General features: G+C 38.8%; 1 protein-coding gene across 1 annotated transcript in view; it reads right to left on the reverse strand.

Moving 5' to 3' along the window:
• Positions 1–16750, reverse strand: part of MTR (5-methyltetrahydrofolate-homocysteine methyltransferase) — a gene marked incomplete at its 5' end in the record, with an annotated part of 57069 nt that overhangs the window by 4834 nt on the left and 35485 nt on the right. The window contains 8 exons of the mRNA XM_080616563.1: positions 1584–1780; positions 2460–2615; positions 3816–3891; positions 5111–5209; positions 6002–6083; positions 10438–10558; positions 11410–11477; positions 13546–13646. Of these exons, the coding sequence (XP_080472689.1) occupies positions 1584–1780; positions 2460–2615; positions 3816–3891; positions 5111–5209; positions 6002–6083; positions 10438–10558; positions 11410–11477; positions 13546–13646 (900 nt within the window). The remainder of the gene's footprint in view (positions 1–1583; positions 1781–2459; positions 2616–3815; positions 3892–5110; positions 5210–6001; positions 6084–10437; positions 10559–11409; positions 11478–13545; positions 13647–16750) is intronic.

Below are 16750 nucleotides of genomic sequence, written 5' to 3' on the forward strand. Positions count from 1 at the left end.
TTCATCCTGGAGAAGAGAAGGCTGCATGGAGACCTCATAGCAGCCTTCCAGTATCTGAAGGGGGCCTATAAGGATGCTGGGGAGGGACTATGCATTACAGACTGTAGTGACAGGACAAGGGATAACGGGTTAAAACTTAACCAGGGGAAGTTTAGATTGGATATAAGGAAGAAATTCTTTACTGTAAGGGTGGTGAGGCACTGGAATGGGTTGCCCAGGGAGGTTGTGAATGCTCCATCCCTGGCGGTGTTCAAGGCCAGGTTGGACAGAGCTTTGGGTGGCATGGTTTAGTGGGAGGTGTCCCTGCCCATGGCAGGGGGTTGGAACTAGATGATCTTAAGGTCCTTTCCAACTCTAACTATTCTATGATTCTATGATTCTAAACCACGTAGAGTCCAGAAGAATAGTACCCATAATAGCACAGAGTTTCACGAACTTAACCTTTGAGAAAAGCCTGAATCTGAAAGTCTAATGAAAGTAATGGTATTACAGTAGTAAAAATTGTTACAAGAACAACATTAAATCAGATCTGTCATTGAGAGAACCCTGCGAAAAGTCCAGGAAAAGAATCTGTAATAAACTTGATTTATGGGGGATATCAAAATGTTTAACTAGGTGGTAAGGCTCTGGAACAGCCCTGCCTGAATGCTTGTGAGAAGAGTTTATATAAACATCTGCCATGGATTGTCAAGATACATGAGGTCCATCTCCATGCAACAGATAATCTGTTCTAGTTCCCTGGAACAGATAAACTTGAAGTCATGCGTTTCTTAGTACAGTTCTCCAGTATTCTCACAGCACTGTTCCCACAGAATACTGTACTCCAGAAATTTAGGTAATTGTTAAATTTGTTTCTGCCATGCTTGATGGCTCTGAGTATGTGAATTATCAAGAAGCCAAGTCAGAAGGGTAGGGAAGAAGAAGAGGCAGAGTACCTTGAAAAGGTTCAGTCTATCAAAATAAATGCAAATCTAGGTAAGTATGACTCAAGCATGAATATTTACAGTAATAACTCTCTCAATCAGAATTTGCAGCCAGCTAACCAATTCTGAATTGCCTCTTCGTATGGGGGATTTCATGTAAAAATTAAGACTATCAAAAACACTTCTCTCCCTTGAGCTTTATTTTCCAGGTATTTGAATTGTAAGTGTTTTTAACCTCTACACACTCAAGGAGAATTTCTCATCTAAGGCAGAATCCAGTGATATTAGAAAATTGATGTTCATTAGATTCTAATTTAGCACAGAGTCCATGTGATGAATTTATACAGCACAGTGCTTTAGGACACCTTAAATATTAAAATGAAGCCAGAAAACGCACGTCATATCTGAAGATGTCAAATCTATAAAGCATTTTGTACAACTACTACAATTCCAAATATTAGTTACTACAATACAAATACATGGGTCATCACTAACAAGATCTTGTTATTACTGAAAGAAAAGGCAAGACAGCATCTGCAGACAGATTACAACAACCATTTTCTGCACAGATTTTTAATAGAGCATTTCAGTTACAGTCTTGCAATTCACGAGGACTGGGGGAGGAAGTCACTTTATTTATTTAATATTCTGTCATGGTACCTGTTGTCTCAAGCCATAAAATTTTGCTATTGGTTCCAAAGATCCCACTGCCTCTTCTGCAGCATACAAATGGATATCATCTTGGACACTTCGAGCTGGCCAGAACCCGACCACACCTCTGGCTTGTAATCTCTTTTGATTAATCAACTTTTCCAGTAGATTTTGAGCATCATTATAAACTCTCTTTGCTTCTTCACCTATCAAACAAGAGAGATACCTTTAGAAAAGGTATGTTTTCACAACTAGCAAAATAGGATTGGTTCATTTTCCACATAATTCTCTGATGACTGCAACAATCTGTCAGCTCTAGCAGACAGAGACAGCACAGTCTGATTATGTCTATACAGCTGTAACAACCTATATCTTGGGAAAAAATCGCTTCAGCTAGCACCATTCTAGTAGAGGCAGAGGATGCAGAATAAAATGTCCGACAGATGACATGTGCATGCACCTATATTACCACAGTCCAGCAGATCCACAACACTGATTTCAGCATCACCCTTGCATTTACATGATTTATTTCAAGGCCTGCTGAATAGTTGCAAAAGGAGACAGAGCCGTCTTGCCATCCTCACCCACAACAAGGGCACAGACATATCAAATACTTTGTTGCCATTTCATTAAAATACCTCCCCGTGGTTTTGTGGGTGAATTCTAAATAAGATGATTGAGCATTTTTCTTCACTTAACTTCTTCTGCCTCACATGCCAATACTTGGGGTTCACTAAGTGTTGCTTTCAACAAATTATTCCAGTGACACTAGATTTCCATGTATTTTCCCTATGTCTATGTATTTCAAAACATTCAGAATCCTAATGCAATACAGTAGGTCTGTTGGGATTATTTACATGAAGCAAACACAATTTCAATACTCACCTACAGTTTTATCATTAAAGACTTTAGGGAAACCTCGGTTGGGATACTTTCCCCTAAGTTGCCAGACATCAAAGAAAGGCTTCCAGTCAATGTATTCCACCAGCCTCTTCAGGTCATAATCTTCAAAGACTTTTGTGCCGATGAATTTTGGTTTAACTGTAGGAATCGAAAGTACAATCTGACATGATGGAAATAATTTAACATTGCTCTTGTATGTGCAGCATAACTGATGCTCACCAGCCTCTACCATTGCAAATGATCTCTTTCAAAATAATTGGCTTAGAATTCTCACTGTCGTATAGTTCCCAAGTCCTACCTTACTCTACAGTTACAATGGGATTTAAAGCATAAAAAGCATATAAAGTTGAAATAGAAAATTTAAGGCCTTTTGTTCTTTCATATAAATTAACACTTACTAGGTGTTGGACTCCTGAGCTTATTTCATTGGCCAAAACATAAGAGAAAAAAACCCCACACAATTTATCAATATCAAACATATTCCACAGGCATATACCTTTCATATTTACAAATCCTGCTTTCTGTACACAGCTATATTACATGCCATGGTACTGTAGAACAGTTCTGTAAATTAATATGTAATTTATAAGAACTTTTGCAACCACCACGCACTTGTTCAGATGCATGCACACAAAGGAAAAAGTGAGATGGACCACTGTTACGATGTAGCCACAAGCTCTGCACTTGTTTTGTCTGAGCTGTTTGATACTTTATAACACAGCCTTTAAGATGAAAATTAGCATCTCGTTGAATCTTGTAAATGAAATGACAGAATGCAATGAAGCGTTAATGTCACTGCAGGGTGCAACTTCTTGTGGAATGCTCTTTCTTTATACTTCTAGTCTCTAATTTTAAAAAAATCAAACCAAACTGGTATAGAAACTGATGAGGGAAGGGTAGGAAAAAGTGTAATTTGATAGAAATGCCTATGTGAGTTCCCTGAATATGGTATAGTAAGCTTCACAATAGAAATAGCCAGTCCGACATTATTTTGCAAAGTAGGCATCAGATTTACTTTTGATTCTACGGTGTTATGGGTAATTCACTGTTTAAGGAATTTTTTTCCGATTTTTTTATTAACTATTAATTTATTTTTTAAATATATTATGAAAAATAAAAAGCAGAAACAGGATGCTCAAATTAATGCAAAAAAAAAAAAACCAAACAAAAAACAAACAAACAAAAAACCCTTCTGCTCAGACAGTCACAAATTTACTCAAGTTTTTACTCTACTATACCCTGAACTTTAATGAAGCATAATCTAATTAAAAATAAATACAAAATAAAAGCATAAAATAAAGGAAAGGCACAGCAATAACAAACAACATTTAAACTGACCTGGTTTATGGCCTGATAACCAGTCAACATGGAAACCTTTTCTTCTAGCTTGTTGTAAAGACAAATATCTTCTTTCCTATACGGACATAAAGGTTAGTTTCACAAAGCCAGCCATCTTTCAGACAGATAAACTGTAACTATTGATTTGGTGGTAGATTTTTACTCAAAACAGTCATCGGGACAAAGCTGACAACTGACAATTCCAGTTCCAACAATGCCCAGTTCACAAGCATAAGTAAGATTACATCACAACCACAGCATTAGTTTTTCCTGCAGACTTCTAATGGAACTGGCCTACAAGATTTATAGTTCCCCTGAATTACACAAAAAGTTCCTTTATTACTTCAAATACATGAAAATACAGGTACAGCAAGATATTCTCCTACTGCCTGCAAAAAGCTTAGGCTTGCAGTGACACCACCACCACTGACTGTAGCATGCCTCTGGGCAAAACACTGGCTCTTTGGAAAGGCACAGGAGATTGATAGCAACTTCAGTAAGGCCCGTGAATTCGCAGCTGACTTCTGCGTAAAGGAGAGTGCTGCACTCACTGATCTCAGCTTAATGGACTGGCTCCCTGTGCAAAGACAGTCTTAAACTTGGTAAAGCCAATCATTCTCAGTAAGAGGCCTCACGCTTTATATTTCTTTTAGAAGAGACCAGTAAGAGCCAGGTGACTTTCATCTTGCTTCTGTGTTTATTCACAAAGTTGGCCTCAGAGAAGTCATACGTTTTTTGTTTGCTATTGTTAATTTGCACAGTCCATCTCCGTATTTCATTACTTTCTTCTCCTCACTTTCCTAAAATGGCAGCCTCAGCTCTCTACTTTTGAGACTTCTCAGATCCTTCATCTAAAACAATACGAACACATCAGGAAAGCATGGTGGCGTAAAATACCCAATCGAATGTGGTTCAGTATCAGCAAAAGCAACTAGTGCCATTTTAATTATCCCAGTGTAGCTCCCTGTTTCCAGCTACTGCTCCAAGAATACATTCGTCTCCTGTATGTTAGTTAAGTTGAAATGACTGCCAGTTCCAAGGACACGTCCTAGATACCACTGACTGCCCATTGAGGATCATCAAGCATGTGTTAGGCTCAGGCAGAATTTTCCCTTATAGGTTAGAAAAGTTGATTTCATAAGCAGTTGTGGAAATTTTCCATCAGTTCTACTGCATGTTTCACGTTGCAACAGAATATACCTGAAAGGTTTCATAAGGAGCTGAAACTGAGAGTTGGTAATGAGACAAGTACCAAGCAATTGACAGAAGAAAAGCTAAATCAATTACATTTGTACCTTGAGAGACTCATAGTGTTCTTGTCTAATTTCTTCATATTCTTCTAGTATTTCTTCAAAGAAATCATCCTTTACACTTTCATCTAAGAGCTGGGAGCACTGAAATAAGGGAAAGAGAAAGCACTAAGTACATACTGCAATGTATTATAGTAAGAACAAAGTAGGAACTTCAGGCTAAGCCATCTGTCTTTCAGACTCACTTCCAATTACACTTCACAACACTAAACTGAGCCTTACCACTAATCTGCAAACCAGATTGGAAACATATTTAAGAACTTATTACTGAGAACACTGCCCTACACTCAGGTGATATTAGCAGAGCCAAGTCTGGCTCTGGAAACACCCGAGAGGAGAATACTCCAAAAATTTAGAGACTGGATAATTGTAGAAGCAACACACAGTTTGGGTTACGTCTTTCCAGCAGGTACTTGCCACTTAAGACTACCTCTTTGTCTGATAAAGACAGCATCCATCCCAGAAAACTCCAGCCACACGTTTCATAGTACTAATGTTGCTGTACTACTAACTTCAGAAAAATATTCAAAATAGAAAGAACAGCAGTTCACATCTAACCCCACTGCTCTTCATTGTAGTACGTCTCAAAACTACAATCAAGGACTCAAAGCGAACCATGCCACCCTTGCTAGAAAAATGGCAGCAAGGTAGCAAATTGAAAGAAAAGTATCAAGTGGCAATAATTGACAAAAGTTACAGGAGATAACCATGCGGCAACAAAAAGTAACTGAACCAAGTAGTTTAGAAACTGGTCTCTTATCATGCCCCTTCAATTTTCTGCCATAACATTAAACCTTAGAGTTAAGGATGAGAGGTACAACAGAAAAACAGGGCATATGATTTTGCATGTAAGAAAAACTACAATTTAGAACTTACAACCACAACACTCTTGGATGCATCCAGGACATGAATTACAGGTGCGCTATATCGTGGGGCAATTTTAACAGCTGTGTGTGTTCTTCAAAGAAAAGGAGAAAGAGTGAGCATTTCACAACAAACAAACAAAAAAAACCCAAACCCAAATAAAACAAAAAGCAGACAATCCCCAGCAAAATAAATCCTGACCTAATGCATAGACCAGAACTTGAATAAAAGAAAGCAATTCATCCATCTGCTAATGTCCTGGGTTCAGCTGTAACAGTTATTTTACTCCTTCCTAGTAGCTGGTGCAGTGCTGCATTTTGGCTTTAGTCTCAGAACAATGCTGAAAACACACCAGTGTTTTAATTGCTGCTAAGTAGTTCTTACTCTGATTGCACAATGAGCTCCAACAGGAAATCTCAGTCACCCAGGAATCCCAGAAGTCATCATGGACTGGCCAGAGGGCAAAGATTTTGAAATGTCACCAGAGAAGGAGGTGATGCATGCTGAAACCAGGACAGTTACACATGAATGATTAAACACAGATTTTAATAACAGGTACATAAATACTTCTCTTCAAAGAGTATGAGAATGCTTTATAAGTAATGTGCTAACTCACATCCCCTCTCTGTCTTATCAGCTGACTGAAAATCAGCAACTCAACTAGTTTGAGTCTCAGAATTTCAGTGATGATTGTTCCAAACTGAGCTTACCAAGAAATAATATTTTTTTTAAATCTTTTTTTGTCATCTTACGTTTCTCCCTCCCACATGCTAGTTTCTGGGTCTCTGGATTAGCATTAACATATTTCAGTGATGATTATTCCATTTTTACAATGCTCTACTTCAAAATTTGAGGCACAAGCCCTTTACTCACCTCAAGAAGGAATTTGGCCAGTGGTCAAATAAATATTGCAAACTTGTACCTGCTCAGTCAGTCAAGTAATTCACAAACTCCCAATTCAGCCAATTATTTAGCATTTACTCATATTCCAGTCCTCATCCAAATACTCCAGCATATAATAAAGAATCACTTCTGTATTATAGTACTTTGCTTATCAGATTAAAGTTTGGAGTCCTAAACCGAGGCCTAAGCTATCATGTGAACTGCAGCTGACTGACTACTCACATTCCTCAAAGTCCTAGCAAACTGTGCAAGCAAGTGCAGGCACAAAGACCACGCAGGCCAAAGTTCAGTTTGCTTTCTTGCATGTTAAGGTTAAACACTGGTTTTTAAACAAATTTAAATCAGAGCCCAAGAAGCAATCTTCCACAGCAAAGATCTCCTTTTTCTTCAGGTTCTGTCAAATATTTCAAGCACCTGGACATGGAGGTTACTGATGACTGTGCAACACAACTCTGTAACAAACTTCCCAGGATCTTCTTACTTTGCTTCTAGGCAATGCACTTTAAATATCAGCAGCTCTATTTTTTAGAAGAAGATATTGTATGTTCTATTTTGATAGGAACATATGAAGGAAACACACAGGTTCTACAATGGCACTGTATCAACCTGTACATACTGATATCTTGCTATTTTAAAAAATAAACATTACAACAAAACTGTCACAATTATTTCTCACCATCTGAATTTAGCAAAGCAGTACAGTAAGAATGCAATCATCATCATTATTGTAACTTATGAAGAACCTCTATTGTAGATTCTGTCGACAAAATCACACAATCAGAATACTTAGGGTTGGAAAGGACCTTAAGATCATCTAGTTCCAATCCCCCTGCCATGAGCAGGGACACCTCACACTAAACCATGCCACCTAAAGCTCTGTCCAACCTGGCCTTGAACACCGCCAGGGACGGAGCATTCACAACCTCCCTGGGCAACCCATTCCAGTGCCTCACCATCCTCACAGTAAAAAACTTCCTCCTTATATCCAATCTAAACTTCCCCTGGTTAAGTTTTAACCCGTTACCCCTTGTCCTGTCACTACAGTCCCTAATGAAGAGTCCCTCCCCAGCATCCTTATAGGCCCCTTTCAGATACTGGAAGGCTGCTATGAGGTCTCCATGCAGCCTTCTCTTCTCCAGGATGAACAGCCCCAACTTTCTCAGCCTATCTTCATACGGGAGGTGCTCCAGTCCCCTGATCATCCTCGTGGCCCTCCTCTGGACTTGTTCCAACAGTTCCATGTCCTTTTTATGTTGAGGACACCAGAACTGCACACAATACTCCAAGTGAGGTCTCACGAGAGCAGAGTAGAGGGCAGGATCACCTCCTTCGACCTGCTGGTCACGCTCCTCTTGATGCAGCCCAGGATACGGTTGGCTTTCTGGGCTGCGAGCGCACACTGAAGCCAGCTCATGTTCATTTTCTCATCGACCAACACCCCCAAGTCCTTCTCTGCAGGGCTGCTCAACCTGTAGCTGTGCCTGGGATTGCTCCAACCCAGGCGTAGGACCTTGCACTTGGCATGGTTAAACTTCATAAGGTTGGCATCAGCCCACCTCACAAGCGTGTCAAGGTCCCTCTGGATGGCATTCCTTCTCTCCAACATATCAAATGAACCACACAGCTTGGTGTCATTGGCAACCTTGCTAAGGGTGCACTCAATCCCACTGTCCATGTCACCGACCAAGATGTTGAACAAGACTGGTCCCAAGACCGACCCCTGAGGGGCACTACTCATTACTGGTCTCCAGCTGGACATCGAGCCATTGACCACAACTCTTTGCATGTGGCCATCCCACCAGCTCTTTATCCACCGAGTGGTCCATCTGTCAAATTGGTGTCTCTCCAATTTAGAGACAAGGATGTCGTGCGGGACAGCATCGAACACTTTGCACAACTCCAGCCTCCCTCTCTTTCAAAATCAGCCTCCTTTCTTGCAAACTAATCTCACTTTCCCCCCTTCCAAGTACTTATGGTCTCCTTAGTCCAAGTAACAATGTCTACTTATTACAGAGAAAAAGTGCAGATGGTTCACTATCAACCTCTGACATGTACATAACCTTTGAGAATACACACAGAACATTAAACTTGAGACTCTGGAAGTAAAACTAGATATATATTACCAATCCAGTCTTCAATAAGAATACCCTTACTTAACATATATTTTATAGAAATTGTATGTGTCTAGGCATATACATTTATATACAGTTCACATGATTAAAATTATTATTTATGTATACAAAATTATACCTCTATTCTTCAGTAGTTTCCATACTCAAGAATAAAACTGGGGCTGCCTTGCTGAGGGCTACATTAATCTCATTCATCCATGTGAATGAATTCTACAGATTTCTTGTTGCTGGTTATTTAACATGAATTACTAGGTCACTAATACCCCGTGAATAAACACTAAAAAGGTCTGAAGAAAGGGCTCTCCTAAGACCTCCACTGAAAATAAAGCCCCCTCTACCACCGCCACCACTTCTCTCTTTTTCTTTTTTAAAGTATTAAAGCCATAGGAAAAGCAACTCATATAGAAAAAAAAAAAAGGATCCAGTTAACCTTGCATTATAACTACAGGACCACTAAAGACAGGTAACGATCGTACTCTTCACTGTCTATCAAATTATGGGATGATTTGCTAAGGCCAAAAATGTAGAATACAATCATTCTGCTACAGCATGTGCAGCTCTGGTAAAGAAAGCAACAATGCTAACAGCTTCTAGTTATGCAAGAAAGGACCTCTGCAGCCTTCTGAGCTGTCACCCATTCAACCATACTGTACATAAACCAGTTAGCAAAGCGTGACCCAAGGGCATTACATGTGCCCAAAACGCATTTGTGCTAATGCTAATAACTAGGTGTCAGTGAGCTGTCAACACTGGTCTTCAGGACATCATAGCAGCTGTATTACTTCATTTGCACAGATCTGAGAGAACAAGATCTCAATAGAAAAGCTCAGACTATCAAAAGCAACATGGTAACTACTTCAAGGCAAGCAGATAGAATTTACCCCTATCAGCATGCCTGAATGAGACAGGGGCCCAGCCCAGTCAGCACAACACAGAACAGTATTCCAGGAAAAAAACATTAACTTAAAGGTAATAGCTCCCGATGTCAGCATGACCATTTCTAGTCTCAAACACTGCATTCTCACAATGCTTTGGTGAATCAAAACAGATCATCTAACCCCTCAGAAGAACAGAACTGTACTCAAATGCATACACGTGTGAACTGAGGAAATACAGTACTTCCATATGCAATATTCACATGCAAAATACACAATACTTGCAAAAATTAAATGTTTCATGTATCTATTAATTGTTGTGTCTCAATTGCATTTTACCTCTATATTCTAGGACTTCTGGTAGAAGAAATAATATTCACTCTTAAGTAAATACATTCACTCTTAAACAAATACATACTGGTATGTATGTTGGGGGGAAATGAGGGAAGGGGAGCAAGAAATAGCTACAAACTTGCTTTTTGCAAGGTTAACACTATTTTCATACACATTCCTCATCTTCCCAACTCAGATATCTTACTTAGAAGTAGTTGCTCCTCCAATCAGCAAGGGAATCTTTATTGCCAATCTCTCCATTTCCTTGGCGACAAAAATCATTTCATCCAAAGAAGGGGTGATGAGACCAGACAGGCCAATTATATCTATTGTAAATTTACAAACAAACATACACAAAAGGATTAGTAAATACACTCTAGAAAGAACCGGGATTTATTACAGAAAGGTTTCTTTCATACATCAAATAGTTTCATTTGTCAGATAGAAAATTGTGAGATAAAAGGCAGGGTGGTTGATAGCCTACAAGCATGGTTTGACCTAATTAGAAAGTGAAAGCTTTCCAAGAATGAAAGTGATTCCAAATCCCTCGTTTAAGATATTTCTTAGTCTTCACAGCTGCTGAACACCTCTAGTTTTAGCAATAAATACACAGTACTTCTGATCAGCAAGTATCAAACCTCAGAAGTTAGGCACTGAAGAGTGAAAAAAGATGAAATAATTATAAGCTCTGCTCTTGGAAACAGCAAACGCTTTTAAACTTCACTAGAATATTCAACGCAATTAATCTTTCCCAAGATGCATTAGACTGTTTCAAACCACCTGTAACTTGTTTCAGGAAGTTCATTATTTAATACCACAATTTAGTCCTGATTGCACACTTGCTGATCTGGCAGGCTGAATGCCAAGTTCTTTTGCCAGTTTAAGGCCTAACACAAGGTTATTTAATCTTTCCAAGTCTCCGTTTAACCAAACAAATACTAAAACATCTCTCTTGCAGTTTTCCTTTTGATACAGGGTTTTAGTTCCTGAAGCTAAGTTACACAGAAGTGCCAAATACTAAATAATTATTACTATTTTTAATGCAACAGTTCTGATCATCTGAAGATAGTCTGATTAAATCATAGACAGCATAGGAATGCAATGAGTAACGATATTAAAACTGCAAGTGGGTTTAAAAATCAAACAGTTCAGGAGTACTACTGAAATCTCTCTATACCTGCTTTGTTCTCAACAGCAGCTCTCAGTATCTTATCACATGGAGTCATGACTCCTAAATCAATAACTCTGTGAAAAGAAGTGAGATGACAAGATTCTTTAAAAAAACAGGTCATATTTCTCCTAACGGGCAAATACATTGCTCTTACTGTAAATAACTGGCCTAAAATGGAAGTTAAAATTGAGATTTTTGGGGTTTTGTTTCTCCTAAGACTTCCATAGGGAATTTTAATATAAGAAATACCTCTGAGTCTGGCACAGTTTTCAACACATCAGAGTTCCATATGATGCAGTAGATAAGAAAATACAAGTGTAAGAAGGTTTCGTTTTGGGTTTTTTGGGGTTTTTTAGAGAAAAAAGCAACCAAAAAAACCAAACCAAAACCATTTTCTTTGTGGTTGTACTGAGAGTGGCTGAGATGGAGTTAATTTTCCTCATGCAGCTGGTATCCTGCTGTGTTTTAGATCTGTGGCCAAAACAATGCTGATAACACACTCACGTTTTACCTATCAATTTGTCCCACATCAAGGCCTATGTTTCTCATTCTAACCCTTCAGAGAATATACTGGAGGGTGCACAACCTTGAGAAAGGCTGGGAGCAGACACAACCACACAGATGACTCAAACTAACCAAATAATTATTCCATGGCATAGGATGTCATGCTCAGCAATAAAAGGGGAGAAGGAGTTTAGCAGGGGTTAGCCATCTTTTGCTCAGGAGCTGGCTAAGCATCAGTCTACCCATGGGAGCTAACAGCTGACTGTCTCTGCATCACTTGTTTTGTTTTTTCCTTCTCTCTTCTTCCACTTCTCCTTCGCTTATTAAACATGTTTTATCTCCACCATCATTTTTTCTTGGTTTTATTCTTCATGTCCTCTTTCCCCATCCCACTGAGGTTGGCTGTGTGGAAGAGAGTGAATGGCTGTGTGATGCTAAACTGCCTGTCAAGGTTAACCAACATCAGCAGCATTTCTGAGGTTATTTGGACAACATGATCAGGTTTTGTGGACATCGCATCTTATGTCAGAAACATAAAATAATTCACATCAAGGGCTTTTTTGTCTTATTAAAGCATACATTTTATGAAATGAGACTTTTTATTCCTATTAACCCTACCAATTCCCAAGATTTTTATTTCTTTCAAGTAAGCCCCCACAGCCTCCTAGCTTCACTCAGCCTTGCTCATACTCAGTCTGACAGAAAACACTATGACTTCAGTTCAGTAAGTCTCAATAAAGCTCAAGAAAGCCTGAAACCAGTCAACAGATTTTTCAAGAGATAATGAAACAAAATATGCTGCATATACACAGCACTGCTACTGGCTTCAACCCCTTATGTTTTAAAATAAGAGATAATTTTGGCTCTTTTTAGAACAAATTACAGCCCCAAGTAAAATCAAGAAAAAAACAAATGGAAGGAATGAAGAGTAAGACAGAGTTCCAAAGCAGATTCAGCTTTGCACAGCATTTGACAGACACTTGGCAAAGGGCTCTGGTGGAAACGTGACCATTTGTTCCAACACTGCTGCCAACCCCCCTGCACATACACAGGGCTTGAAAGAGCTGACATATACTGAAGTTCCATATTTTGAAGCTCAAACAAGAGGAGAATCTCATCTCTTATTTAACAAAACATATCCCAAAATGCTTTTAAAACCTCACAGCTAGCAAACAGCTTGAAAGAGACACTAAAAGGTTGATTTGAATCTCACAAGACTTCATTTTTCCCCAACACAACACACAGCCCACACATAGTCTTGCCTACTGCAATTGTCGTACCCGATTTCTTCAGATGTTATGTGTTCAAGACATTATACTCAACTAATATAAAACAAAACCAAAACCTGATGCTCTCATCTAAGTTTCAGGTGATGTTAAACTATATTCACCTCAGATGGCAATTTATTAGGAAATAAAAAGTATTAAAAGAGGAAGTTGAACTCCCTCTCGCCTCCCCATTAGTATTACCTGATACAATCTATGTTCTCAACCACAACTTGAGGAACAGAGGACAGTTCCCAAGAAATGCCCACTTCTGTTAGCACCATAGCTGCAGCTAGCCATTAATTAGCATTAATTAATTAATTACATTAATTAACGAGTTGGCTTCACAGCTACCTAATGTTAGTCTGCTTACCTGAAGTTGTTACAGCCCAGAACGACTCCTACAATGTTCTTGCCAATATCATGTACATCTCCTTTCACGGTTGCTAGCACTATTGTACCATGGTAAGGATCCTGAAGATCAAACAAATAACACAGGAGTTAAATTACTCAGAAGACTCAGTATGTTTGCACAGATCCCTCAACATATGTTTGCACGGATCCTTCAACAGTGCAATCTTAATCCATGACTGAGACTACTATCGTAGTACAAGAAACTGCAAAGCACAACAGAGGTAATACATTCAAAATTTCAATTTCAAGAAAAACTGTTTAAAAGATTCAGGTACTAAAAACTCACACAAAAATTATTCTTGAAAATTGCATGCATATTATTGAAAAAGCTGTGTTAAGAAAAAAACAAACCAAAAACCAAAACAAACAGCAGCAAAAAAGAAAAACCAGATCTGAATAGCATTTTGTTCAGTCCAGTAACTGAACTCCTAACGTACCTCCGCTTCAAACAGAAACCTCACCAATAAAGAGTTTAAATAGATTAGATATTCAGAACAAAAGGGTATGAACACTCATAATTACACTCCTGTTTGTGCATCAAGAACAATCTTTCAATGCAATGCCGAGAAGAATGAGAGGAATTAGCAAAAGCAGAACAGACTAATTTTTTATGCAACACTAACAGCAAGCGTGTAGTGATCAGGCTGTAGTGATTGGTGTAGTGATCAGGCTACTTCACATTACCCAAGCTGAACAAACAGGATATCCTGAAAAAGGATCTCATTGAAAAAGGGAAGCTGTACTGTCACAAACTGGTCCCTATGCTAGATGAGATCCAGCCCTGATCAAGGGGGCCTACCGGCAGGGCAACAGTACAGTTTCCTACAGCAATTCTCCACCAGGGCACAGCCCTTAGTGATACACTTTTTAGTTGTATAATCAGTGTTGTCATTTGGAGCAGCTCCAGGCTATCACAGTGCAGGAGCTGGATCAAGATGCCAGTAACAGACTACTTGAATTGCACAGAATTTAAATAAAGTAGAAATCTGAGCATATTCTATGTAAAACAACAAAACAGTTTTCCAGCCAGCATCTCATCTCCTTTGCAGATGGCAGAACTGGAAGATTAGATCCTTCTATGAAGCATGTTTTATTTCTGGACAGTACAAGTAGCTCTCTACTTCCTGAGCCTGCATTGCCTTCTGTGGTTGAAATTTTATGGGAGAAAGCAACTTTATATATTATCAAGAATGATAATAACATTTCCTAATACATTTGTTGAATAAAATCCCTGGATCCCAACCAATTCTGCTGTTTACGAAAATTTATTATCTCCCCAGTGCTGCTGTTGTACAGAACACTGTGGAACAGAGAAGGCAAAATGGAGGTCTGCAAGTCAGTCATCTCAGTACATCAGTAATAACAAATTTGCAGCTGAAAATATACTGCTGGAATGTTAGAGAAAACTGAGGAAAGAGCTTAATCGAGGACTGGGGTAAGAACAAGAAGTGCTGCCCACATGTATCATATCCAATAACTGCTGATTATTGACACTAGTGATTGATATCAAAGAAAAAAACATGATTTGCACATGGAAGAAGGCAAATCTATGCTGGGCAGCAAACAACTTGGGCCAGAGCACATGCCATTTTAAATAAACCCTATTTAGAGTACACTGTGATTTCAACTGTCTCAAGCAAGGAGGTCCTCAGGTTCTGGGCATACATCCAAAGGGCTTCTTTTTTTTTAATCTTGATAGAGATCCACAGACACAGCTATTTATCTTCAAATGTAATGCTCAATGCTTTGCATTTCCTGGCAGCCCGTGAGTAAAACTCTCCTGAAGGTTACAGTAGCCTGGGTAGCACCAGACAGATCAGCTACCAGAAACTACAAATCATTTTCCTTCAAGTCAGCATCTAACTTTGGAGACAGATGCAGCTGGTTTTAACTCTGTCACCAATTCTCCACACAGTGACTCTATTTTTTTTTAAGAGGAAGGCACTACATCCCTTGCCCAACAGAAGGCAGAGAAAGCAGGAGGACAGAAGCCCTACTTTTTCTGTCCTGCTCTCCTCAGCCATACAGAGTATCTTCTAATCTCTTCAGAGCGCTACCTGTATTTTTAAGAACCTCTCAAATTCCACTTCACTTCCTTTTAGCCAGAGAATTAAGTGCCAAAAAGTTCACAGTAGATCCTAATCCAGAGCTCATGGAAGCAATGGGGTAATGATTTTCACTGACTTCAAACAGCATCAGAACAAAACAGAAGGTGCCAGATACCTGCACTGTCATCTGAATTAAAATAAAAAAGAACAGGATGAGCAGGAGAGAGATGACACATTGAAAGGTGACTCATGACAGCCAGAGAACAGACCCGCTTGAGATACTGGAAAGAAGACATCATCTTTACATCCAGAAAGAGCATGGGAAAAGAGACTAGGCATTCTCCTTCTTCTATTAAGACTAGTCAAGTCTGATTATCAGGCCATTTTTCTTTCTAAATTATTTGCTGTATTTATTCCACTTATGCTGGACAATCACATAGCAGATCCACAGTAAATAGAAAGATGCAGTGTAAGAAGATTTCAAGGGAAGACTTAGGAGCCATTCAAAAATCTACAGAACAGAAACCAAAGAAAATGCATAAATATCACAGTTCAGAGAAAATCTATTATTCTTCCTCTTTTTTTTGCATATCTCTTAAAATACACACACAGATTCTGATAACAGTTGCCTCTGAGAGCCCATGAAGGTAAGGTTCTACAGGACTAAGGAAAAGTGAATATACATGAAACTTAAATTTGATAATCAGACAATGACAAGAGAAGAAATATATTTAAACAACCAAAACCTTTTCTGGCTTATTTATATTTTATATTTAGAATTTGTATTTGTATTTATTTATAGTTAGAATATGATATTCTATTCTAAATATAGTAGAAAGCAGCAGACATGAGGATTTAAAAGGGAAGATTTTATCCAGTTCATCTGAACTCTCTTTTCTATGGAGTAGAATCTTGTCAGTACAGAGAAACAAAAGACACCTGTCCTGGGTTCAGCAGTGGCAGTCAGTTTGTTTTTTTTTTTCCTTCTTAGTAGCTGTTGCAGCACTGTGTTTTTGACTTTTGGCTTGGGAACAAAAAACTGATAACACCGATGTTTAGACTGACCAAGGATTTTGTGAGTCTCATGCTCTGCCAGGGAGGAGGAGGGGCCGGGAG

This window comes from Psittacula echo (assembly GCF_963264785.1).
Source record: "Psittacula echo genome assembly, chromosome: 4".
In the NCBI taxonomy this organism is placed as follows: Eukaryota; Metazoa; Chordata; class Aves; order Psittaciformes; family Psittacidae; genus Psittacula; species Psittacula echo.